The sequence below is a fragment of the Protopterus annectens genome, chromosome 3.part0 (genome assembly GCF_019279795.1).
Source record: "Protopterus annectens isolate FY-2018-M chromosome 3.part0, PAN1.0, whole genome shotgun sequence".
NCBI classification, from domain to species: domain Eukaryota; kingdom Metazoa; phylum Chordata; order Ceratodontiformes; family Protopteridae; genus Protopterus; species Protopterus annectens.
Window position 1 is genome coordinate 1,917,689,515 of NC_056731.1, and position 26,142 is coordinate 1,917,715,656.

At 37.7% G+C, this 26,142-nt stretch overlaps 1 protein-coding gene across 1 annotated transcript in view; it reads right to left on the minus strand.

Annotated features, from left to right (window-relative positions):
- Positions 1–26,142, minus strand: part of NBEAL2 (neurobeachin like 2) — a 3,059,867-nt gene that overhangs the window by 573,179 nt on the left and 2,460,546 nt on the right. Inside the window, exon 39 of the mRNA XM_044066003.1 lies at positions 169–264. Coding sequence (XP_043921938.1) covers positions 169–264 — 96 coding nt within the window. The remainder of the gene's footprint in view (positions 1–168; positions 265–26,142) is intronic.

Consider the following 26,142-nt stretch of genomic DNA (forward strand, 5'->3'; position numbering starts at 1 on the left):
CCCTCCAAAGAAACTACTCGAAACCAGGTCATTAGCAGTGTCGGCAGACCATTCACTCCCATGACATTGAACAAGGCCAGTAGATGAACATATGCATCACTGATCCTAGAAGAATGTTTCTCAAATAGAGGTCAACATTATAATCAGAAAGAAAGCAAAAGGTCTTACCACTGGATACTGTGAGAGGTCATTGTAGGTTCTGCCTGCAATAGTGTTAAGCTGCATAAGATACTCAAAGTTGGAAATCTCGCGGTTGACCCATTTCTGAAATGAGATTGAAAGAACAATCATAATTTAACAACTCAACATACCATGAATATTCAAGGGGAAAGAGTCTGTCATGTCACACTTAAAATCATAATTTAACAACTCAACATACCATGAATATTCAAGGGGAAAGAGTCTGTCATGTCACACTTAAAACTACAGACATTAAACATATCCACTCCTCAAAAACCTTTCCTCAGAATTTCAGCTAGAAGCTGCCCTCAGAAGCACCATGCATCATAAACACCTACAGTCAAGCCTGATTCTACCGGTCTTCTTCAATGGGGCAGAATAACTTGCTTCTCTTCAAGACAGAAGTATTACAGGAACTAGTAACAATAGAATTAGTATTTTTACCTTCACTAGTCTGATGTTGGTACAAAATTTCTCAACAGTACCTGTATCACTCCTTGAGCTTCTATCAGCTTCTACTTCTCTAGCAGCATTTGAAACATGAAAATGGTTCACAGTGCCCCCCCTCCCAATTTTTTCCAAAGAGGACTTTTCCTTTTTACCACAGAAACTCTGCATAAACATGGGCTGTAACAACAGGCTTTGAGTTTTATAAATGTAACAAAGGTCAACAGATTATTATTTATCTGCTTTTGTTTACTGGGAAGGTCTGGCTGGGCTGAATAGCCCCTTCTCAGAGAAGGCCCAGAGAGAAAAGCTTCAAAATAAAAGTAGAGTACACACCATGACAAAATGCAGCAATACATAGTCAACGAAATAAATAACCATTACAGCAGTTCATAGTACATAATAACTTTACATATCAAGGAAATACACACTAAAACCTTTTTTTTTGTGACTGTAGTTTTAAGAGTAGGAGACTAGAAAGCGATAGGGGATGTTTAGGGTAGTTCAGGAGTAAAGAAGAGAGGAGAGACATTAAGGGGCTTAGAGGGATAGGGGTATAGTAGAAAAGGAGAGAGTTGGGGAGTATTATAGTGCTGGATTGAAGAGAGACAGGGAGATACGACCATAATGTGTTTTAGGGTGATGTAGGGAAAGGGTTTGGTGGATATAGTTGGTAAAGTATTTTAAGTGAAAAGAAAAATGACAAAGTATTTTGTGCTCAATGTTAGAAGAATGAAGGACGATAATTAGCCAGTTATAGAGCATGGGCATGAGCATATTCATGTATTGTGAAGATGCTGTTCTAGTCGAGCTTTAAAATATGTTAACATGTGTATTTGTCTCAGAACAGCTGGTATGGACTTCTAGTTTTTAGAGACTGAAGATGAGGAGCATTATTTACAAATTACATTCACCTAACAGGCAGAAAGAAGGTGGGTTGCCTAGCAGTTGTCTTTCAACTATCTACTGTGGGTCTGTTCTTCAATGTAACAGCCACATTCCCAACAATATAAGAAAACTCCCCCCCCCTTCCTGTTTCTGAATGAATGATTTAGTTTCAACAAGCTACGGAATTTACTAACAACCATCTGTAGCACACCGGGACTCAGATTCTGCTGGTTTCAGTATAACAAGTAGATGCCTCTGTTTTCCTAATCAAGCTATGAAGATATGGTGCCTAACTAACATGTATCTTACACTGCTTGAAAATCAGTCCTCAACAATACCTGGTTACAATACAAGGTTTACAAAAATACCATGTGGAACAGGTTAATGACAGAAGGCCTCTGAGAGCTGCCATAGTAATCCCAGCCTAGTTTTTCAAGCTGCATCCAAGCAGTAATATTTGACAAAGCTGTAGAAACTGCATCATTACCATTATCAGACACTTACTGGGCAGAAATCCCTCTGTTAATAGCAAAAGATACATCAACACTTCTCGAGGAACGCGTCTAAAATGGGTCTGGAATCAGTATACCCATAACAGTATAAAACGACTTAATACAGCCTGCTATCAAAGCAACACCACTGTGTGTCATAAAAGGATTTCATCGTGTACCCTTAGCAAAATGAAACAGATTCTTGGATTTTCAAATGTAGCACTCATGTTAACCTAGTAAGTCAAGATTCTTCCACAGGCTAGTTTGCTCATAACTTGACATAACATCAAATATTCAAGGAGATATTCTCTTGTCAAGTCACACCTAAAACAAGTTGTTTTTTAAACCTTGTATTGTAGGCAGGTATTGCTGATGACTAATTTCCAGGCAGTGTAAGATATATGTTAGACACCTGCACTGGTTCCATATCTTCTTAGCTTGATTTGTCACTCGTAACTTTACAAGTTTGACTTTCCTGAAAAATAGGCCGACTGTACAGACTGTGTTAAAGTGAATTCCAAAACAATTTGTAGAAGAAATGTTAGACATGGCTAAATTTACAGAGCCTGAGTGCAGAAATATTTCTGGTTGAAAGCTGTGCAATTTTGGACAGATAACAATTAAGTAGTGAGGAGATGACAGACAGCTAGACTGCCTGAAAAAAACAAAGTTAACTGATCACATTGCATTTACAAGGTAAAACTAAATATCATTCTGCCTGGTATTTATCTTTGCAATGTGTAATTTGCTATTCTCAAAAATTCAGACATCAAGACTGCAGTCTAAAAATTCTGGTCTCTGAATATCTGCTATATGGTTTCATAGTACTCCTCTAAAAGTTGGAGAAAAAAAGGACCTTCCAACTGACATTTTTAAGTAAGTTGGGCACTTTAGAAAGATCTTGGGTACTTGCAAATGGACCAAGGCCTTATGCTCAGTGTTCTTAACAACAAAAGAAATTGAAAAAATATGCTTTAATAGAGGAAGATTGCAGGCAAGTGATGGATGGGACAAAGATAATTAAGAACTACAAGTAAAGAATGGATAAGAAGATTAAACTCTCTAGTTTCCACTTTGAAAAAATGTGCTAGTATTGGAAGAACCTTTTCCTGGATACTAAAATAACTCTTGAAGCCTCAATTGAAATAAAGACTGGCATAGACTCAGGAGCCATGCATGAAGTTGCAGCAATGTACGATCTGCCAGACAGATTTGTAATAACTGTCCTTGGCCAATTTCTTGAGAAAGGTGAACCACTGTTGCATGTGACAAAAGGGAGTCACCACAATGACCTTTGTAACATCCTTCTAAATCTTTAGAATGAACCTGGATATCAGCTGAAAGGGTGGAAAAGCAAACAGGAGCATTCCCATCCTCAGGAATGAAAAAGCATCAGTTTTCCAGGCTGGACTGCAAGGAATCCTGAATCATAATTTCTTTAACTCTCTGTTTTGAAAGAAGACAAACAGATCTACTTGAGGTGTCAACAACTGGATCAGTTCCTGGAAGACCTTGCCCCTATTGAATTTCCATTCATGTAGGTTTGTCCTGAGCATGCTCAGCTTCTCTGTCACTACATTTTACTCTGACAGAATGTAGAAGTTTGCAAGGTTAAAAAGTATTGAATTAAGTCCTATGAAGCTACCACAGCAAGACTGCACAGCAGGTAAGACCTGTTGCCCCCCTTGTTTATGTAGCACATCACTGTAAGGTCATGGGAATCACAGATGATAAAGAGATTCCATAACACTAATCATGGCTAATATATCTTCCATGTTTATGTGCTTCGGTCTTTCTCTTCCGTTTCAAAGACACTGCACTTTTACTCCAGTTATTACTATTATTTACTATTTATTCACTGGGTAAGTGGACTAGTCTATTGACCTCGGCTCAAAGAGCAGAAGATACATCACTGTCTTTCAATCAACAATATCTCACAAAAATGAGTACATGGCAAAATTCAGAACATAGTAATATTGAATGCAGACATGGTAACATTAAAAGTCAGAGTGCACTGAAGGAAAAAGTATATATAAAAAGAAAATATACACATATATACATATATATATATATATATATATATACATATACATATATTTATATACACACATGTGCATACAGTTTACCATCAAAAAGTTGACTGCACATTCACTGAGTCAGAATGTGGAATGTCTGAACTCCGAACGCTGCAATTGCGAACACCAATATTCTGGACTGCTAAATCTCACTCCCTCTCAACCCATGGTAGCACATATTTCTAGGTCCAAAACTGGAAATGAATGTCAAAGTTCTGTTTTTTTTGGAGATATGGAATTTCGGCAGTCCAGTTTTCACAGATTTAATTCGATAATACAAGACAGTGGTGATGTGCAATCCAAATTTTGATAGTAAACCATGCATACACATACAAAATGAAAGCTACAATATGCATAAACTACAGTACAATCATGCATACAATAAATAAACTCCTAGCATTTAAGACACCACATTAAAAGGCTGAAAAAAGTTCATTAAATATATTCTATTATTCATAGTATGGGATAGTAAATTACCTAACCATTGTCATGGTAGCAACTGCAGGCTGATATGCATCTTTGAAGCTTTAAATGGTTTCTAGATTTTGTTGTCTGTAGGCATGAGGTTCCAGGTAGTAGATCCTAGTGTACGGAAGGCCTGCAGCAACTTTAAATGGTGGGCGTAACAGAGAGAAACTGTGAGCTTCTGAATACATTGATATAACTCCCCATGCAAAAATCCGATGTGTTTGTTATTACAGATTGAGTAGGGTTGGAAGAGAGAGAGAAAGGAAGACATGGATTCAGAGAAATCTGACATCTCCCCACAAAAGAAACCTCTTCACAAAACCCAGTACTGGAATCTGGAAATCTAGTGGGTGAGAATGTTGGGTCCAGTCTTTAAGAATTCCTGTTTTTTCTCATGTGCAACCTGGCAAGAGGAATCATAGATGTCATGAACCCTATTATCTTGAGTTAGTTGAAGTTTGAGACTTACTGGAGAAATTCAGGAAAATTTTCAAATACAAATCCATTTTCTTCAGGTGAGGAATGCCTTTTATTATGGGAAAATTCAGATGACATCCAAGAAAGACTATCCTGTGAGAAGGAATCAGAGGATTTTTGACTGTTAATCTAAAAACTCAGGTCAATGCGAAGCTGTAACTTTCAAGGGACTCTTGACACCTGGAAAAAGACTCTGCAAAGACAAGCAAGTTGTCTCAGTAAAGGAAGATGTGAATACCATGCAGTTTGCCATGAGCTGACATAGGAGCTTGACACTTTATAGACACCCTTGGCGCTGTTGATAACCCAAAACGTAATGCAGATAATTATTAATGTGATCCAAACAGAGTAACGTTAGGGAACCTTTGAAATCTGTGTCAATGACAATGTGATGATAAGCATCTTTCAAATCTAATGTTACCAGAAAACCTAAAGGAGAAATGAGTAGTAACAGACATTTGTAAAGTCAACATCCTGAACTTTAGTACCTGTCCAAAACGGTTCAGAAAGGACAGGCTGAGCACTGGTCTCCAGCAGCTATCCTTCTCTGGCATCACAAACATTCTTGAATAAAAACCTTTTCCACACTTCTCTGGAGGCATTGGGAAGTCTGGTTTCGAGAAGGGGAAATACCCATAAATGGAGGAAGGCTTTCCCATTGCTGTATGAACCCCTGGTGAACAGAACTCATTTGTCTGATACAATCAGATGCCTAAGGGGGGAAAGCTGATAACCACTCAGTGACACAGATATGAAAGAGTCACAGGGAAGGAAGAGGAGACTGAAGAAAGATGAAATAGTTACTCTGAATTGGTGGACTGTCACTTTTTTCTCGAAGGTTCCCTGTTTTTTGTTTGATCCTTCCTCTACTTTTTCTTAAAATTCTGCTTGCTGGAGTTGTTTGTTTCACTTTTTGAACAAAAAAAAAAAAAAGATTATAGGATTTTATAGACTTTTGAAAACAGGGCTGAAAAATATACACAGCCCCCTAAATTAATTTTGTCTCACTCATCACACTGCTTTTTGCACCCGAGCAGCAGATGGGCACAGAAAATCTTGTCCAAAGAATTTAAAATCTGAGATTTTGCACTCTCAGTATCCAGGACTGCTGCTACTGGTACTGTGACTATGATAAGCAAAATGTTTCATCACAGTAGCAGCAGTCCTAGATACTGAGTCAGCACAGTCATACACACTTTTAAAGAATGTTTAATGATCTGAGAAACAGTAGCAATAACAGAATTCAGAGAGGACTTAACCTTCTGAAAGAAAGGTGTCAGAAATGTGCCTCAAACTGTCAAAACAAGCCAACATATACTTCAGCATATGAGCAGGGAAATTCAAAATTCTGAAGGCTAGAGTTAGAAAACATTCTCTTCCCAAATCGGTCAAAAGCTTTTTCATCCTTGTCCAAAGGCGGAGTATTAGCATTAACCAAAGTCTTACTAGCAGCTAAAGAAACAACAGAAACAAACACCTGCTTGGTCAGACCCTAGATTAGGAAATAAGTGCTTGTAAACCTAAGGAAGTTTATAAATGTCTGTCTTCTTTCAGGGATAGAAAGTTGACTATCAAGCACATTGCAGGCTGTATCAAAAACATTCACCCTGCCTGGCAAAAGAGGAGGAATAGGAGTAGGTAGTGGAACATCCACTTGCAACATATCATACTTCCTTAAGAAAGAGGGAGTTTCCACCTATTTCCTCCAAAACAAGCTAGTCATGCTGGACTCAGTCTCAAAAAATGAAAAGTCCTCTATAGCAATCATACAAGAAACATTTTCCACAGTGTCAGATTCTGGGACATGGGAAGTAAAGACAGAAGATGCCATCTCCCTTTCAAGTCAGAATCATTTGAAAAGGTATTCTCAGGCACTGAATTAATAACACCAGGTCTTTTAGTCCCGCTGTTAACTTGTTCTAAAGGTTTCAAAGCCTCTAACCCCGTCTCCCCAGCTAAAGTAATAAACTCATCCTTATCAACAGGAAAACTGTCAAAAACAAACAAATGTTTACAGTTTTTACACAGATCTCAAAAAGGGTGGCAGCTCAAGGATGGAAACTCATCCTGGGGACGAGGTCTCTTCACCCGGCAACACATGGAAGAAAGTACAGTTGTGCATGATCTTACCATAACAGTAGATCCCCTACTTCTCACTGTTGCAGTATTCTTTATAAATGGGATATTCTGCCAAGGTCAGCAGGACATCCAGCCAGCATACCTATGCCTTAGCTCCTTCCAGATGTCATAATCAGACACGTCCTACACACAAAACTTAGGGTACATAATTGACTTATGAGCACCTAATCCTTAATACTGAATTGTCTCAGAAGAGACAGAGCAACTCAAGAGGAAAAACAATAACATGTGCATCCAGGAAAGGAAAAAAGGAAGAAGGGCCCCATCAGCCAACAGGAAACGCCACAAAGAAAAACAGGTGACAGGAGGAAGGGATAGAATGCTGCAACAGTGAGAAATAGGACATTTACTGTTATGGTAATAATTTACACAATTGTATTACGTCCTTCTTTATCATTCCTGTAGTATTCTTTACAAATGGAAGTATACAAAGGCTTCTAAAGAGTACAGGAGAAAGAAGCAACAGCGAAGCCTTCCAAAAATACCTGTAGGATGCTCATAGCTTATAGGTTCACATGTGAACACTAGGCTAACTGCCCTGAAGGACCATTTTAAGCCTAGCTAATAAACCAAGGTCAGAATCGAATCATGTGCATTATATCTATGAGGCAAAGACATTAACCATTATGCCCAACAACCCCCCCCCCCCAGCAAAAACATTTAGGTTCATAGGTAATTACTAGGCTAGCTGTCCCCGTGGACCATTTTAAGCCTAGTCACTTATTCCTTCCAAAGGTGAAAATTAAGCTCCGTACCATGTGCCCGTGAGGTAAACACTATCCATTATATCACCCCTAGCCCTGGCCGTAGAAATCGCATCCAACTTATAATGTTTTGTAAAGGTGTGTACAGACGACCAAGGAACAGCTTGTAGAATGGATCCAGTATCCAAAGCCTAGGAAAAAAGTACCAGAAGAGGCCACAGCCCTGGTAGAATTAGCATGAACAGAAGAAGAAAGCTGCTTACAAATCCAGGAGAAGATGATTTGCTTAGAAATAGCCAACCTTAATTTCACGGAATGGAAAGAAGCAAAAAATTGCTCAGGTTTCCTTGTACCTTTATTCTTGTCAAAGTAATAACTGAGCTGTTTATGTAGATCCAAAGTATGAAGAATTCTCTCAATATCATTCTGCAGACAAGGAGAAAAAGGAGGAAAATGAATAGTTTGATTCAGAATCAAATCATTAAAAACTTTGGGTGTTAAAGGAGGATTGGTATGAATAGAACCTCATCTTTGTGAACAAATAAAAAACAAAGGAATTGTCATGGGTACCTGAAGTTCAGAAATCTTCTTTGCAGAAGTAAGGGCTACAAGCCACACAGTTTTCCAAGTGCAGTAAAGAAGAAGAGACTTGCAGGCTCAGAAGGAGGTTGAGTCAATTTTTCAAGAAAAAAATTAAGGTCCCCACAAAGGAAGAATAGGCATTCTTGTAGGCCTACTATGAAGGTTGCCTTTAAAAAATTGTTTAACTTCAAACTTAGAAGCAAGTTGCAAATTCAAAGGTACACAAGCAGAAATGATTCATAACTGAGCTTTACCAGATGAGTACACCAGGCCAAAACTGAGCAGCTCACGCATATAAAATACCCTGCAAAAGAGGGTCCAGGTTAAGAATGTAACACAAAATAAAAAATCTCTTCCATTTAGCTACATAGGATTTTCTAAGAGTGAGTTTTCTGGCCTCCTGCAAAACATGAAGCACTTCCTCAGAGAACCGGTTTTGTCACTCAGAGTCAATTGTAGGGTGAGTAAATGAAGCTGAATGAGAGATCCCTTGTCCTGTGTGAAAAGATGCATCCTGTGAGGTAACATGTGATGACTGTTTCTGGCCAGATGAAATAGAAGGGAAAACCAGTGCTCTCTGGGCCAAATAAGACTCACCAGCAAGATTACAGGCTTGTTGAGCACAATTTTATGCAGGACTTTTGGCAACAGAGAAAAAGCGGGTAAGCATGCAGAAACACCTCCTTCCAAAAGAACAGAACTGTGGAGCAGGGGAGGCAAAACAATCTACTTGAGGAGTACCCCACTGATGCTCACTGTCCAGAAAAACCTCCCTGAGAAGCATCCATTCATGAGGATCTGCCGTGGAACTGCTCAAACTGTCTGTCAAAAGATTGTGCACAGAGATAATGTGAACTGCTTGCAGAGGTAGTTGATGGCCGATTGCAAAATCCAAAGCCTGAAAAGCAAGCCTGCAAAGAAGGTAAGATTCTGCACCTCCTTGCTTGATTATGTACCACATGAACATGGTGTTGTCTGTGAAAACCCTCAAAGGACTTGTAACCCAAAGAAGATGCAAGGAATGAAGAGGCAGAATTACAGCTCTCATATCTTTTATATTGATATGGTCCACTTGTTGCTGGGAAGATCAAATTCCCTGGACCCTCATGTTGTTGGAAGAGGCTCCCCAACCCTGATATGAAGCATCTGTGTACAAGTCCTGATCTGAAAGATGGACAGCCAAACCCACCAGAGGAAGTCAAGTTAGAGGCAAGGCAAGAAAGGAATGAGTAAATCCAGTGGAATGGCAGTGCTGAAGCCAAACAGTTTAGAGATACCACTTGTTTGTACCAAGCTGTACTGTGGTGGGCTACCAGCCACAACTCTGAGCTGAGATACCAGATGACTAGAAGTTTCTCAGCTTCTCAAAAACCATAACTTGTCTGTTTTTCTTTCGCTTGATTATACTATTTACTACACTTTTTAGTGTCTGCCACCTATTTTAATACTGTATTTAAATACTGTGTACTAAACTGCACTGTTGTACTGCAATTGTCTGCCATAATGTGCCTGTTAAAACATATTTTATTGCTGTTTTCATTATTTGCAAAGCTCTTTTTGTAATTTCACCATATGTTGAGTATTTGGTAGTACATCTCTATGTTGCAAAGCAATCAGTTATGCTTCTTCTGGTTTTCTCCCTAAGCAGTGTTAAAATGACTGATTTGTTTGCTGTTTAAACATTCTTTAGAGTCTCCTTGCTGTTTTCTGCTGTTTAAAATATTTTTTAGTGTCTGATTACTATTTTTCTGCTGTGTTAAATATTTCTCTAGTGTTTCCCGCCTATACTAGTGCAGCTAATAGCTGCAGCATGGTCCAGATACAGGTTTGCTGCATCTGGGACTGTTTGTAGTGGCTGTTTGTTCTGAATATATTTTCCAGGCCATCTTTGATTGGAAGGGGCCCTTCTGCACTCTAGTGACAGAAGTGTGCTGATTGGAACCTGTCTGGTGAAGGGTGGTTGGTCTAGGGCTTGGCGTAAGCACCCTCATTGGTCCTTTTGAACGTTGTTAATTTTTTTTTTTTTTTTTTTTTTAAGTTTTTCGCGTCCGGTATTTAAGCCCTATGTTTGAGCGGGTTTCTGTTTGTTTGTGCAGCATGCAGCACTGCACATTACCCTGCAATTGTGTGCCATAGCAGTAGAGATAAATTCAACAATTTTTCCCTCAGCTACAGCTGTAGCACATTAGTGTAGTCCTCATCCTTAGTACTCTTCCAGTCTAAGAAATACTGCTAGTGAGCTGTGACCTATTAAACCACCAGCAAAAAAAAAATCCATCTACTGAAAACCTCCTTGATCACTCCTGAAAAGACCTCCCCCATTGGGATAACAGTTCTTCAACCTAGCATTACGGACAGTTGGACTACCCTTGTTTCTCCTGCTAACCTTGTTGACTTGGATCTCCTGAGAAAGTGTAGCAATTGCCTCATGTACACTGACAACCCTTTACAAATAACTAACTGTAGTACAGAGTGCGAGAGATGCATCTACACCAAGAATCTTGAATCCTTGCTCTCTCACAGTTGAAACAGTAACACTGAAGAGGCTGTCAACCCACCCACCACTACTCTATCAAGTAGAGCCACTGGAGTGACCCCAGGGTGAACCTTCTATTTCCCATCCACTCATCAAGGTTTCTCTTGAAGAGGGCCAGTGAGGTGCTCTGCTTGACATGTATGGGAAGTGTATCCCAGAGCATGGGCAGTCTCTGGGTTATGAACTTGTCCCTCCACCATGTTCTGCTGATTGTGTTAATGAGGTTGAGGTCTCTGGAGTGTGTGGTGCGGAGGGACTGGGATTTCTTTAAATTTAGCATTTCTAACAGAGCTGGGTCAGCCATGGCTTTGTCAGTCAAGCAGAGATCATTTATTAGTAGATGACATGAGACAGAAAATAGCTGGAGTTTTTTTAATCTGTCCATGTAGGACATATGTTTAAGGCTTAGGATCCTCTTTGTGAGGTACTTTTGTGGCCTTTCCAGCTGTTGCATGTGTCTAGTGAGGTACATGCCAAATGGGGCATTATACTTGATAATTGGCCTAATGAGGGAAGAGTAGAGAGAGATGATGACCTCTTTCTTCCTGGATGGAAAACCCTTGGTAATGAAATGTGCCACACAGAAGGACTTTCTGACCACAGTGGATATGTGGTGGTCAAAGGAGAGGTTGCTGTCAACCTGTGTCCCCAGATCTCTTATAACGCCTTCAGTGTTCAGTGGGCTCCCAACGATGTGGTAATTAGTGGGAACTCAGATTTTCCCAAAGGGGATAACTATGCATTTTTTGGCATTAAGCTTAAGGCCATGGTTTCAACACCAGTCATTGTTCTCAGTGAATAGGATGTCTACATTCCTTGGGGAGTTAATAATGGCTCCCAGCTTGCAGTCATCTGTAAACTTGGTCAGCCAGAGTCCCTCTGTGTTGGCCTGGACCTCTGAGAAGGAGAGGACCCAGGACCGATCCCTGTGGGACTCCACTCATGACTGGTTGGCAGTCTGACTTGGAGTCTGCTACTTTCACACTGTGGGTTCTGTCTGTGAGACAATTTGCAACCCACCTAGTGATATATGGGTTGATGCCTAGTTTGGTGAGTTTATCAATAATTCCTGAGTGGGGAATGGTATCAAAGGCCTTGGCCAGCTCGAGGTTGGCGGTATGAACTTCCTTGCCCTCATCCACAGCTCTGTTGACTAACTCAAAAAAGTCAACCAGGTTGAGCAAGCATGATTTACCTTTCACAAAACCAAACTGCATGGGACTTAGAGTTTGGAGATTCTGTATATCCTTGTTAATTACGTCCATGATGATGATACACTCCATAGCCTTACATAACAGACTAGAGTAACAGCTTAATTTCAGCTCTCCCAGTGTGAAAACAGAAATTCAGAAGAGAGAGCCAGTAAACTTGTATTTCTGGGTAAATTTCAGTAACTGGCTACTAACTGAACTGCCTGGATGCCAGCAAAAAAAGAAATTCAGAAAACCTAAAAAAATCAATCACAAAAGGTGAGGAAAAAACTGACTGGAAACAATTCTGCAACTGCTCAGCAAAAATCAGTGCAATCTCCAGCTTTGTTGCAAGACATGATTTCCAGTAAAGAGGAAAAAATAAGTCAAATGTACTGGGAGCCGATTAAAATAAATGAAACATTGATGGAGTACATCAACTCAAACAGAAGGCTGGAAAAAATGGAATAAGCTTTAAACAGATATTCAGTTGAGGTGATAAGACTGCAAAAATCAGAAGCTGAAATGAAGAAAAGGCTGGTTGAATACGAGACTGCAAGAAGAAATATTTCAAAAAGTAATAGAATTAGAGGACATAGCACATAGAGAAAACCTGAGATTTTCTGCCGTACCAAAAAACAGGAACGAAAAGACTGTATTCATTTTATGAAAGCACAAATAAGCAACTGAACTGATATTCTACAGCAGGAGTTGTTAACTGCAGTGGTGGTTGGTGACTTCAAATTAAAGGGGGGATGAAGGAGACAGCTGAATGGGTGGGGCCAATGGGAAGGGGTGTGATCAACTAGAAAGGGGTGGGGTTATGCTCAAAACCACAACAACTGTAACTTTAATTAAATATGCTGCCCTGGGTGCCAAACCATCATTACGAGAGTCCAATCAAGACAAAAGGAAGTGTAGAAGAAAAAAATATTTCAACGCACTGGCTACATGACAGCTTACTTAATATCTAGACGGAAACGCAAAGGTTGTAAAGAATTTAAAAATAAATTACATTTTAAATACATTACTGGAATGCCAGTCAAAATAAAGTATATAAAAAAAAACAAACTGCACTCAACTTAAACCACTTCTCCTTGCACTGCAGTTCTAATTATAATTTATATTCAGCTTTATAAAATTACCAAGTAACATGCTTAAAGTAGCAATCTCTTTGATACCCCCACTTGTAAAAATGTTTCTTATCCAAAAAAGACCTGCTGCCTGACAACAACTATCTACTTGTTTCATGGGGAAGACATGATTAAAGTAAAAAATGAACAGCAAACAAGAAACAATTTCAAGATAAATTGCTTAAAGGAATACTGCACAAGTTATGGACCACACATGATAGATTGGCAGTTTAGTTTATGGGTAAAGCCTGCAAAGATTTATTTATTTATTTATTTTATTTTTATTTTACATTTGTTGACCGGGCTAGTCTATCTGGATATATGTCCATTTTCAGTAGAGGCCCGGGGAGAAAAGCTCCACATATAAAACTACCAGATATAGTACATTAAAACGTTAATTACAATAATATTATGAGATGATTACATGTGTTCTAAGGTAACAAAACATAATAATATTATGAGATGATTACATGTGTTCTAAGGTAACAAAACATATAACAAAAAAATTTTTTTTGATGACTGCAAGTTTCCAACAAATGTAATGAACTTCTGAAAATACTGTAATCCTGTCCTTTATTACAAATACTGTCATATGCATTTCAATACCTAAGGCTTATACGTTATCTAGTTATGTAAATATTCCCTGCATGGCAACAACAAAAAGGCTTTCAATGTTGGTAATTATTTAACAGTATGCTTATTAAAGCTTACTTGTATCTTACAATCTCCGACAAGCTTACCTGATGGTCATTAAAGCGTTGCTACTTAAACACAGAGCAACAGGGCACTGCGACAGCATGCATTTTTTGAATAATAAGAAGCATAAATCAACAGTATAAAAGTATGACAGAAAATCAGAACATTCTGCAAAATCAAGGACAGATGAAAAGCCACTGTCGTACTTGTGTCTACCTTGGATGGGGGAATACTCTGCACACTTACACGGCATAACTGCTCCTTGTCTTGCTTGGACACATCCAGAGTCACTACATGGGGGAGTGGGGTGCAACAAGTATGTCACAATTTGAAATGTCTCTGGCTGACGGTGATGGCTCTGACACTCATACCTCTCAACCTCAGAGCAAGAAATCTGGACAAAGCCATACATAGAATTGGGACACAGGCCCAAAAATAAGGACAATTTTTAAATATTGCTCTTATAAACTTAGAAACATAACAGAATAGTAGTAGGTCTTGCATTAGTATTAATTTTCTGAAGGTTATGAAATCTGAAACTCAAATGTCAGCCATTATTTTCTAACGTCAATCTTTAATGATTTGCCAATAATTTGCCAGAAAACCACAATTTTATGAAAACCAGACCAAAAATGTGATGCAAAAATCTAAAATTGCCACAAAATACAGCTGGGAACCTGTCAAAGAAGGGCCACCTTTTTAATATTAGTAGTGTTAACTTGAGCAGCTGACAAAATAAGAGAATCTACATGCATTTCTGAAATAAAAGTAATCTATAAATCTGATCATTACAGTTATTTATAATTGTAAACCCTCTACGTTTTCTTCCAAAATTGCCACTTTGCGGAGGGATTATTAGGGGGAGAGCAACATTTTGAGTCAAAATTGGGGGCAGTTGAGAGGTTTGGATATTCCTAATTCTATAAAGTGATTTATTTGCATGCATCTCTCAACCTCTTAATGCAGGAAATCTGGACAAGGCCAAATATATTGGGGAAACATACAAACAGTACTAAAAATTGCTCTTGTATAAACTTAACTGGCAGCCAAAACAATGGCTTTGTGAGGAAAGGAAATCAGAAGTAGTATTGGGGACTGAAAAAATAGTCGTGGAAAACATAGGTACAGAAAATTTTAAAATTATTGATTTATCTACTTATGTTTTTTCAAGTCAAGAATGTTTAGCTCTCAGCAAAGGATGGAACTTTATACCAGCTCAACGAGCAAATAAAGCAGAGACAATAAATGGCCTGAGAGACTATGTCAGATTGTTAAATTCTGATGTGATGTTGAAAAATTATGAAAGTGATGTGTTATTTTACAAACCAAGCTGTTACAACCCTCCTTTATGTAAGTTTGAAATGTTTTTGAGCATATGTGAAGCACTGATAATTGAAATATTAGAAAAGAAGGCTGAATGTAATTATTTTAATATGTCTATGAAAGAAAAAGAATGCTTTAAAAACGTTAGATAAAACTGATTTACTGCTGTTAAAAGCATACAAAGGTGGGTCCTTGGTAGCAATGGACAGGGCAGACTATGAAAGCAAAATGAAGGAAGTACTAACAGATGTTAAATATTATAAGAAAAATTATATGAGAGAATTAAAGAATGGTTCCTAACTGGCAGGATAGATGAGAGAGTTAGGAAGAGTTGACAACCAACCCCAAAATAAGTAAGATATCAGGAATACCTAAAACTCAAAAATCTTAACAACCATCTTCTAAGACCTATAGTAGCCAGTGCAGGTAGAAAAACTGAGGGCCTGTCAATATATGTAGATAAGCATTTGCAAAAAGTAGACTCTGTAAGTAAAACTTATATAAGAGATAGTTTTGACTTCCTAAATAAATTAAAAGAAATAAAAGTAGAAGAAGAGGACTTTGTAGTAACACTGGATATACAATCTCTCTACACAGTCATCCCCAATGAAGAAGGGATGGAAACTGTGAGAATTGCATTATTGAAATCAAAGAAATACTCAGCAGATACAGTAGCTTTAATAATTGAAATGATAAATATAGTACTGAATTACAACTACTTGTCTTTTTATGAAGAAATCTATGTACAAACAAATGGGGTTGCGATGGGTGCAGCCCTAGCACCCATCTATGCAAATATGTTCATGAATGGCTGGGAAGCAGCAAATGTATTAGAAAGTGAGTATAAATAGTACATAGTCAAGATTGTTCGTTTTATTGATGATGTTTTTATGGTGTGGAGAGGAACGTTGGACAAACTAGAAGAGTTCATCAAGTATATGAATAATAATGTGTACATACTTAGATTTTACACACAATTATAATGTTGTTGTATCTTTCGGCTTTTCCTGGTTAGGGGTCGCCACAGCGGAACTCTGGTCCACTAATGATTGGCAGTAGATTTTTACGTACCGAGTTGCCAGCTCTGACACACAACCTTCAACGAAGGAACGTCCATTCACGCATGTCTCCACACAGAAGATGCTTTAGCTGAGAATCGAACAGGACAACGTCTTACTGTGAGGTGACAACACTACCGCAGCACCACCACCACTTTACACACAATTATAATAAGAAATAAATTATCTAGATGTTACAGTATATAAAGAGAAAGAAAATTTGGTATCTAAAATCTATAAGAAAGAAGTTCAGAATAACAGTTATTTACACTATTCAAGTTTGCACCCTAAGAAAACCAAAATGAATATAATAAAGGGACATTTAAGTAGAATAAGTAGCTTAACAAATAAAGATGAAGATTTTTTAAATGAGGTAAAAGACTTTTGTTCCAAGATGGAAGTAAGAGGATATCCAGAAAAAGAAGTAATGAAAATATTACATGAACAAACAGAAATGAGAGAAAAAACTAAAACAAGAAATTAATTTTGTATGACACAATATAAGTATAGAGCAGCAATGACCATACAAAACAGTGCAGATTCAGGAGCAATAAAAAGTGTGATAAATTGTAATTGGGGAGTGCTTAAAACAAATAGTGAAAATAAATAACAAAATAGGTGAACAACCAAAGATTGTGCAGAAGAGGGCTAAAAGTTATAAGAACTTCTTTCAAGCTAAACTAAATAAACCAAAGAAAGAAGCAAATAAGAGAGGGATGATAAGATGCTTTAACTGTAATATGTGCAAATTTCTATAAACAGATTCCTCAGAAATAAAGGTGGGTAAGAATGTGGTTAGAGTTCCAGGTGTTTTTAATTGTAAATCGAAAAATGTATATTTAATAACCTGCCTGGATTGTAAATCCTTTTATATTGGCAGAACAACTAGAGAGCTATATAAAAGGATTTATGAGCATAAATATGCCATACAGAGAGGGGATGAAAAGAATGCTTTAAGCAAACATTGTAAGTTAAACAATTGTAAAAGAGAGTATAAATTTTTGGTAGTAGAGACCCTTCCTAGTGATACTACTGTTATGAATATAGAAGAAGAGCTGTGTTGGCTAGAATACATATGGCAGGTCAAACTTAATGCCTGCTTCCCACCAGGTTTAAATGATAGGGAATAATTTGTTATGTATTTGAAAAGAAAGCAGCTAAAACATTAGTAATACTTTAAAAAAAAAACACATAGTGTAAGTAGTATGTTGGTGAAAGTGTGTTTCTTAAAATGTTTTCAAATGTATTAAGTATTTTAGGAAATGTATTAAATATTTCCCAAGTGTATTTTTAAATGTTTTTCTTAACTTTTTTGTAGTATTTTTATAAAGTTAGCTTTTTGGAAGTTGGAAGGAAGAGGAAGTGACATTTTAAAGTGAATGTATCATGTGATGAGTTTAAACCATTTGACAACTGAAGCCTTAAAAAAGGAATTTTGTAGAAGTTAACCTCAGTCTGAAGAAGTCTCTGTAGAGTTGAGATGAAAGCACTAACTGGAGGTGATTTTATTGTTTTATTAAAGTGTGGTAAAAGAAGACACCGCTATTTTCTTTATTTGTTTTTACAAGTTTATTGGTGAAAAGCTGCTTTTGATGGATAAACTTAAGACAGTTGATAGAACAACAGGTCTTGCTTTAGCATGCATTTTTCTGAAGGTTATGACATCTGAAACTCAATGTCTGTCATTATTTAGTGACTTCATTCCTAAATGATCTGCCAGAAAACCACAAATTTTATGAGGAACAAACCAAAAATAAGAAGCAAAAATATATTCATTCTGCAAAAATCTGGACAGTTGAAAGGTATAGTTCATCTGGGGCTGTCTTTGAGTTTGCTGCCCTTCCTCCCCTCACAAAATCATGGTCGAATGAAGCCTCCCCCTGTAGCCATTCCAATGTCCCATTCCTTGTTTATTTCACCCCATTTGCCATAAACACTGCAATGTGCATACTGCTTTACTTCTGCAATGATTTGGATTTCATTTGGAAGTTTTATTTTGCATTTTACAGCACAAACACTAATAGATATCTGCTAAACAAAGCAATGCAGTCTCACAATGAAAATAGACTTAGCATTAAAACTTCTCTGCCCTTGAAACTCACATTCATTGAAACACCACTGAAACCCACATTCAAAGAAAATACATTTTGCCAGTGGCAGATAAAGATTAACTTTGGGCTGTTTTCAAATCATAGGTCCCTTGCACATGAAACATACACGTGCTCTTTGATACACCTTCCTGATTGTATTAAATTATATTCCTTGTATCATACAGTACAGTTGTTAGAGGGCATTTTAAATGTATTGTTTTGAACATTTTTCCAGTAAAAATGCATGCATCAATAATGACAAAACTGCCCAATTCAGAACATTTCCATCATAAAAGTCTACTTAAACATCTACAGTCTACCAGTAACAGTAAATATGCGCAATCTCTGAAGAAGTACAAATCATCTCAATAATTCCACATTAAAGAAATCTGTAACTAATGAAGAGGTTGCTGCTAGCAAACAACTTTATATTTCATTGTTTCATCTACAAATAAAGTGCTTGTTGCCCTTGAGGAATAAATTGCTAGTAATACTGTAATAGGGAATGAATGGCAAACTGATAACAGGTTCATAGTTACTAGGTATCTTCATCAAAAAGGACTGCAGCATCCACCCCCTTTACAACACAGTACAATATCAGCAATGCATCTACCTACTGTGGGAGTAGAACCCACAGCCTTCTGCATCAAAAGCAAGTACACTACCTGTTGTGCTATTAACAGTGGAAGCAGACTCAGCATAAGCAGCACTAAACTTTTGTTCCCCTGCAGCTCTCAGCTCCTTGTAAAGTCTACTCGACACTCAGCTGTATCTCTGAACTTTGCAGCACAAGAAATCTGGAGTTTATTGGGGAGGGGGAACAAAACCAGGGACACATTTTAAACATTGCTTGCATAATGTTGGAAAGTTGCTAGAATAAAATGCTGTGTTACCACCATACATTTCACTGCCAAGTCTTGAACCCAGGACCCTGTGGAAAACAATCAGAGCAACATACCACTATGCCAAATCAGCTGTTCTGTGAAAGACAGGAAGACTGAAACTTAAATGGCTACCATTTAGTGAATTCAATTCTCATCATAGCTGTCAACCTCTTAGCACAAAACACCTGAACAAAGCCAATAATGGGGGAATACAGCCCCCAAACATATTCAGTGAATTCAGTTCTCACCATAGCTCTCAACCTTAGCACAAAAAACCTGTACGAAGCCAATAATGGGGGAAATACAGTCCCAAAAATTCTAACAAATTTCAAATATCCATCTTATAAACTTAGAAAATTGCTAGAATAAAAGGTTTTGTGTTACCATGTACTTTCTGAAAAATATGAAGTCTGAAATTCAAATGCCTGTCATTTTTATTTATGTAACAAGAATCAAACCAGAGAACCTGTAGCTGCCAGGCAACAATGCTACCACTGCACCACTACACTACTGACTGTGTAAGGAAAAAAAAATAAAGAAACCACAGATTTTATTTTTATTTATTTAGCATTTGTTAACCAGGAAAGTCTAACTTGGAACAAAAGCCAATTTTCAGCAGAGGCCCAGGTAGAGACGCTGCAGACACATGTCTTTGTAAGATGGGAGGACACCAGAGCAAGCCCACACAAACACAGGGAGGTCATGCAGACTCCACGCAGAAGGCACCCCAGCCAAGAATCAAACCAGAGAACCTGTAGCTGTCAGGCAACAATGCTACCACTGCACCACTAACTGTGTAAGGAAAAAATACAGAAACCACAGATTGTATGAGGAACAGAACAGAACAAATATGAGGCAAAAATCTGCAAATGTTTTACAAATAGTGGTGGGTACGGAATTCAGGCTCTTGCCACCTGCATCCAAGGTACAGGGTTCAAGCCCACCACCATATATCCTGTGTTCTCTCTAGCCACCAGTACACACACACACACACACACACACACACACACACAAAGTACCTGATTTCAGTTGAGTGCTTATCCTCAGTCTCATTCAAGTTCTTCTGCAGTATCAGTTCCCTGAGTCCATATCCCATTCAGTGTTTCCAGAGTCCCACGCAAGCTAACGGCTGGTTTCCCCGCAAGAGTGTAGGCTCAACTGGCCTCCTGACTGGTTTCCCAGTGAGAGCAGGCTCCAGCCTGCAGATGATGCAGCAGTCTGGAGTTCTTCCGTTCTATGCTATCGTCACCACATAGACTTCTGGGCATCTGCAGGGCAGAGATGCCTTCCTCCCTATCCGGACTGCTGACACAGCAGTCAAGAGTTCTGTGAGTTCCAGGAACTCCATGCATGCATGAGCGGAGTTCTGGGACTCACAATTTTTCTTTTTCTTCTTTCTACAGTTCCGGGACTGCCAACACAGCAGTCTAGAGTTCTGTGAGTTCCAGGAACTCCATGCACGCATGTACGGAGTTCCGGGACACACAATTTTTTTCTCTTCTTTCTACAGTTCCCGGGCTTGCGATTTTTTTTTGGTTTTGTTTTTTCTTCTTTCTACAGCTGGGGGAGGCTGCAGTCCTATAGCACGAGCTGTCCCTGGTTAATTGAAAGGGCGCATCATATGTATGCTCCAAACCTGGCCATGCGAAAGCAACCTAGACCTTTAATAGTAAAGATGCAATCCTACCATCAGATAGAGTTGATTCTGACAAAGTTGTGGCAAAAGGACAAAGTACTAAAAGTGGGAGACAGTAGAGTGTTTATGGAAAATGACTACTTACTGCACACTAGGCATAACAGGAGTAAAATTATTTTACTAATTAGGGAATGTCGAGAAATAGGCATGAGATTCAAACTGTTGTACCCAGCTATCTTCAGAATAGTCTTTCCTGGAGGGACAAAATTATTTTTTGATGCAGAACATGCTAAAGAGGCAATACAAAAGTTTGTCCAACAAAAAGTAAGCTGTGAAACAGAAGGAAATTCTGCTTGTTGTTCTTCTGATAATAAAGACCACAGACAGACTGTGGCAGTGAAATATTTTCCAATGTTTCAATGGAAGATGCTTGAGTGTCAGAAAAATGCACAAGAGTTGACTAGAAGAACTGAGAATACATTAGAAGTGAAGCAGAGACTTGATACGGGACATAGAGATAAATGGGAATAAGGCCAGCAACTGTGAAACTGACAAATGTGGGATTACAAACCATTAATTATATTTGTGAAGCATGGAAATACTGGGCTTTTTTGACTTTGTTAAACTTGTAAAAGACTCTAAAGCATATTCCCTACTTCATGTCATTAATGCTTGGAAGAACATTTAGGAGAGGGGAAGAGGAGGGAGAGAGTTAGCTGTAAGTAAAATATTTTTTTTAAGATATAACATTTTTATAGTGTACAATATGATATGCATGCTGTAAAGTTTCTCAATTATTTTCAAGTATAATGGGATACTAAAGTAAACAGGTGTCCCTGTTTTTTTTCCTTCTTTTCTCTTTGTCCATTTTCAGTTTTAAGAAATGCAGGCACTGCAATGTAAAAAAAGAAGAAAAGGCTGGTCAAAAGAGTATGATACAAGGAAAAACTGATGTCCTTTTTCTCTTTCTTGCATAGGGGACTGAATGGATTAAGGCCCCTGGCTTGATCTAGTAACAAGTTTTAAGAGAAAGCAAATAAATAAAAAAGAACACTGACTACAATAAAGCGTTCCTCCTTCAAATAAATAAATGGTTGCAGAAGCAACTCTGTATAGTAACAAGTTTTAAGAGAAAGTAAATAAATAAAAAAGAACACGGACTATAATAAAGCGTTCCTCCTTCAAATAAATAAATGGTTGCAGAAGCAACTCTGTATCTTGTTCTCATGTCTGCATGGAGACAATCTAATAAAGAGCAATACAAACAGAATACTTCTTTACTTTTTTCAATTGTTTTCTTTCAATGGCTAGGAGATAATGTTTTCTGAAAGCAGAATGGGATAGCAATAAAGATAAGACAAACACACACAGCACTTAGTAGAAGAACATGCTGTACCATGTGTCTCAGCATGGATAACCTTTTTAGATTAACTCAAGTCTGTCAATGTGGTTGTCAGTTTGGGACAATTGTTCCTATTAGGAGGATAAAACTTCAATATTTGATGATGTACATCGTTTTTTGTGTTAGCATTAAGTTAATAGAGTTTAGGGGTGCATTTGCTTTTTCTGTTTGAGGGCGTTCAATAAAACTATAAGTTTTGTAAGATGTAACATACACTCACATGGGATACAACAAGAACAACTGCATAAGAGATCAACCTGCCAAACATTAGTGTGTGCATATAACACAAAAGCGGGAACTGGATACTTAACAAAAAGATGTTACAAATAAAAAGTGGGAATAATACATTTTAACACAATGACGCATTCTTTATAATCTTTAAACATTAATGGTCTCTCAAAGATATACAAAATGAAAGAGTAGTGAAATATATTACAAATGTAATGTGCAAATAGCTATGCTACAGGAAACACATTTGGAAAGAAATGAACATGTGAATTTGATAAAGAAAGGGTTTCAGGATGGCTATTAAGCAGAATACCTGGGATAAAGGAAAAGAGGAGTACTTGCATTAATTGCAAGGGGAGCTCCAACAGTGATAGAAGAGGATTAAAAGATAATCATGGCAGATTTGTAGTACTAAGAGGCTACCGGCAAGGGAGAAGGATTACACTGGCATGTATTTATATTCCACCGAAAACTGTTATAATGGAGCTTAAGAAAATTCTGGGAGAAATAATCAGTTTTCAGCAGGGAATATTACTTATAAGTGGGGACAAGAATTTGATCTGCAGTAGGGAAGATGTGTCTGGGGTTCAGAAGGGAAGGTATAACAAAGGACAACTGATTTTTGAAGAACTTTATGAAAATATTTGGCATGGAAGATGTGAATTCAGTAGTAGGGGTTCAGAGTGAATTTACATATTATTCCCCAAGATAAAAAAATAGGCTAGGTTATACAGAACTTACATTTCACAGGAGCATGTGCATTTAACTGAAAATTTTGAGACTCATCTAATAACTATTTCAGATCATGTGCCAATAATAACTAAAATAAAAAAAAACAGGGTAATGAAATAAAAATGAGACACTGGCGCTTTCCCAACTATTTGAAAAGAGAGGAAGTAGAAATTATTCTGAAGTTATTAGAGAAGACAGACATTTCTTCTCAAAATATAGCTATGGAGTGGTATAAAATTAAAGTGCAGTTTAAAATAGGGTGGAAATAAAAGAAGATAGATATGGTTAAGTAGTAACAAAAATTATTTAGAGGGAATGACAAATGTTAAATTATTGGAGAATAGGAGGAAATCTCACAGAACAAGAGGAGCAATTGTAGAATGCTAAGCAAAAAAATAAAAGATCACTTTGATAATATGCATGAGTTTAGAAAGGCTGGTGTTAAACAACTGTTTTTTGATAATAATGCCAGAGTACAAAAACTTTTAGCACATCTACGCAGTTAACTGAAAGTAAAAGAATTGTTACCAAGCTTAGGGAGCCTATAACAAGGAAAATAACAACAGTTCCTGTAGAAGTACTTGAAATATTTCAGAAAAGTTATGAAAGTCTGTATAAAACAGAGAAATATGGATATCAAGAAAAGGTACAAATGGAAATGTTTATGGAGGAATTAAATATGCTAAGGTTAGAGGTAGATAAGGCTCAATTACTAACAGAATAGGAGGAGATGAGATAAAAATGGTGATATATAGCCAATCCACTGGTTAAGTCCCCTGGAATAGATGGTATTCCTGTAGAAATATGGAAGCCAGGAGGAAAAAAAAAAGATAAAGATCTGGAAGACTTTGTTTAATTGCGTTTTAAAGAAGGAGAAGCACCAACATCCTGGAAGAAAGCGGTGGTGGCTGTAATACCTAAAGAGGATAAAGATCCATGAGATCCAGCTTCATACAGGCCTAGTTCAATACTAAACCAGGATTATAAAGTGTTTATGTCTATAATGGCTAAAAGAATGGCAAAGGTGATGTAAAAATTGATAGATACAGATCAATGCGGTTTTGTGCCGGGAAGGCAAACACTGACAACAATAACAGAACACTGATGATCCAGAGGGAAGCAGAATGTAAGAAAATACCACTGCTGTCGGTGGGCCTTGATGCAGAGAAAGCATTTGACAGAGTAACCTGGGAGTTTATGAGCAGGGCAATGGAAGCATTTGCATTCCCAGATAAAATTATAAGGTTGATTAGGAGGATATATGAGGGTTCGGAGGCTGAAATTAAAATGGGTGGGTTCTCTCTGATAACTTCTGTTTAAGCAGAGGAACCAAGTAGGGGTGTCCTCTTTTTCCTTTATTTGTACTATATTTAGAATCACTGGTAAAGAAAAGAACAGACTCAGAAAGTCAAGAATATAATTAGTATGGTAGTGAAGAAAAGCTGGCTCTCTTTGCAGATGACATTATTTTACACTTGATAAACCAGAAAAGGACAATTCAGTGTTGTGAAACATTATGAGGCAGTTTCACATCTTTTTGGGATACAAAATTAATGAAGCTACAACAAAGGCAATCACTGTAAACTATGTACCCACACATAAAATGCTTCAGCCATATCCATATTTAGTGGGACTTGATAAAATGAAGTCCTTTTAAATGCGTATGGATTAAAAAGGATTTTGGTGTGGCAGCTAAGGATTCGTGGGAAGATACTAAACAAAGACAATACAAAAATTGAGAAACCGTAAGCTTTGTTATATGGATATGGATAGCAAGATACAAGCAGTTAAAATGTTTTTAGTCCCTTTAGTTTTATATATAGGTCAGGCATTTTTTTATCAAACAGAGGAGAAATTGTGCATAGCAAATAATAAAGAGATGAAGGATTTTATCTGGGAGGGAAAGATGTCAAGAGTCAAGTGGGATAAGCTGATTCTTGCAACTGAACAAGGCGGTTTGAGATTTTCCGTTTTGAAGGAGTATTTCAGAGCTACACACAAGCAGCAACCTATAATTCAAAGTGGAAAGGGATAATGATGAAACAGGGGGAAGCTCTAGAAACAAAGAGAGACTGGGATTTTGGATGCAGACTCTTAAGGAGACTAACAACAACCATGCAGAATATTCACAAAATAGCCAAATATATTATAAGGACTAAGCCGACATGGGAATGCAGAAAGGAGATTCTGCCAATGGAGATGACTGCAATAAGGGATACAGACAATAGGCCAGATGGGCCTGAAATTTATGGAGAAAACTGGCAAAAGAACCAAGGTATTGGGAGCAAATAATGAGAGACTGAAAGATAATAGAATGGGAAGAGGCCAAGGATTTATTTGGACTGCAGGCTAGAGCTTGTCTTCCCTATCAAGGATTGATATCAGAGTATAGGCAAAGAGAAAGAAATAGGGGGAATCCTAAGCCCAACACAGGTAGTTTTTTAGTAAAATCTAAAGCAGAAGCTGCTGTTAAAAAGGAATGATTAGTAGCACAATCAAAATATTGCATGATAGCTATAAGAATCAGTCAGAGGAGGTTAGAAACAATTGGGAAGAGAGACTGGATAAGCAATTCACAAAGAAACAATGGAAGAATATATGTATGTCTCCCAAATATGCAACAAAGTCTAGAAGATTTAAGATCTTTGCTTGGAAGTGTTTACATAGGTACTTTTATACCCTAAACAGACTCCAATGGATTTTTCTTCAGGTAGACAGCAAATGCTGGAGTTGTGATAGGGAAGAAAGAGGTAATTGGTAATTAGGAACATATTGTCTGGGAG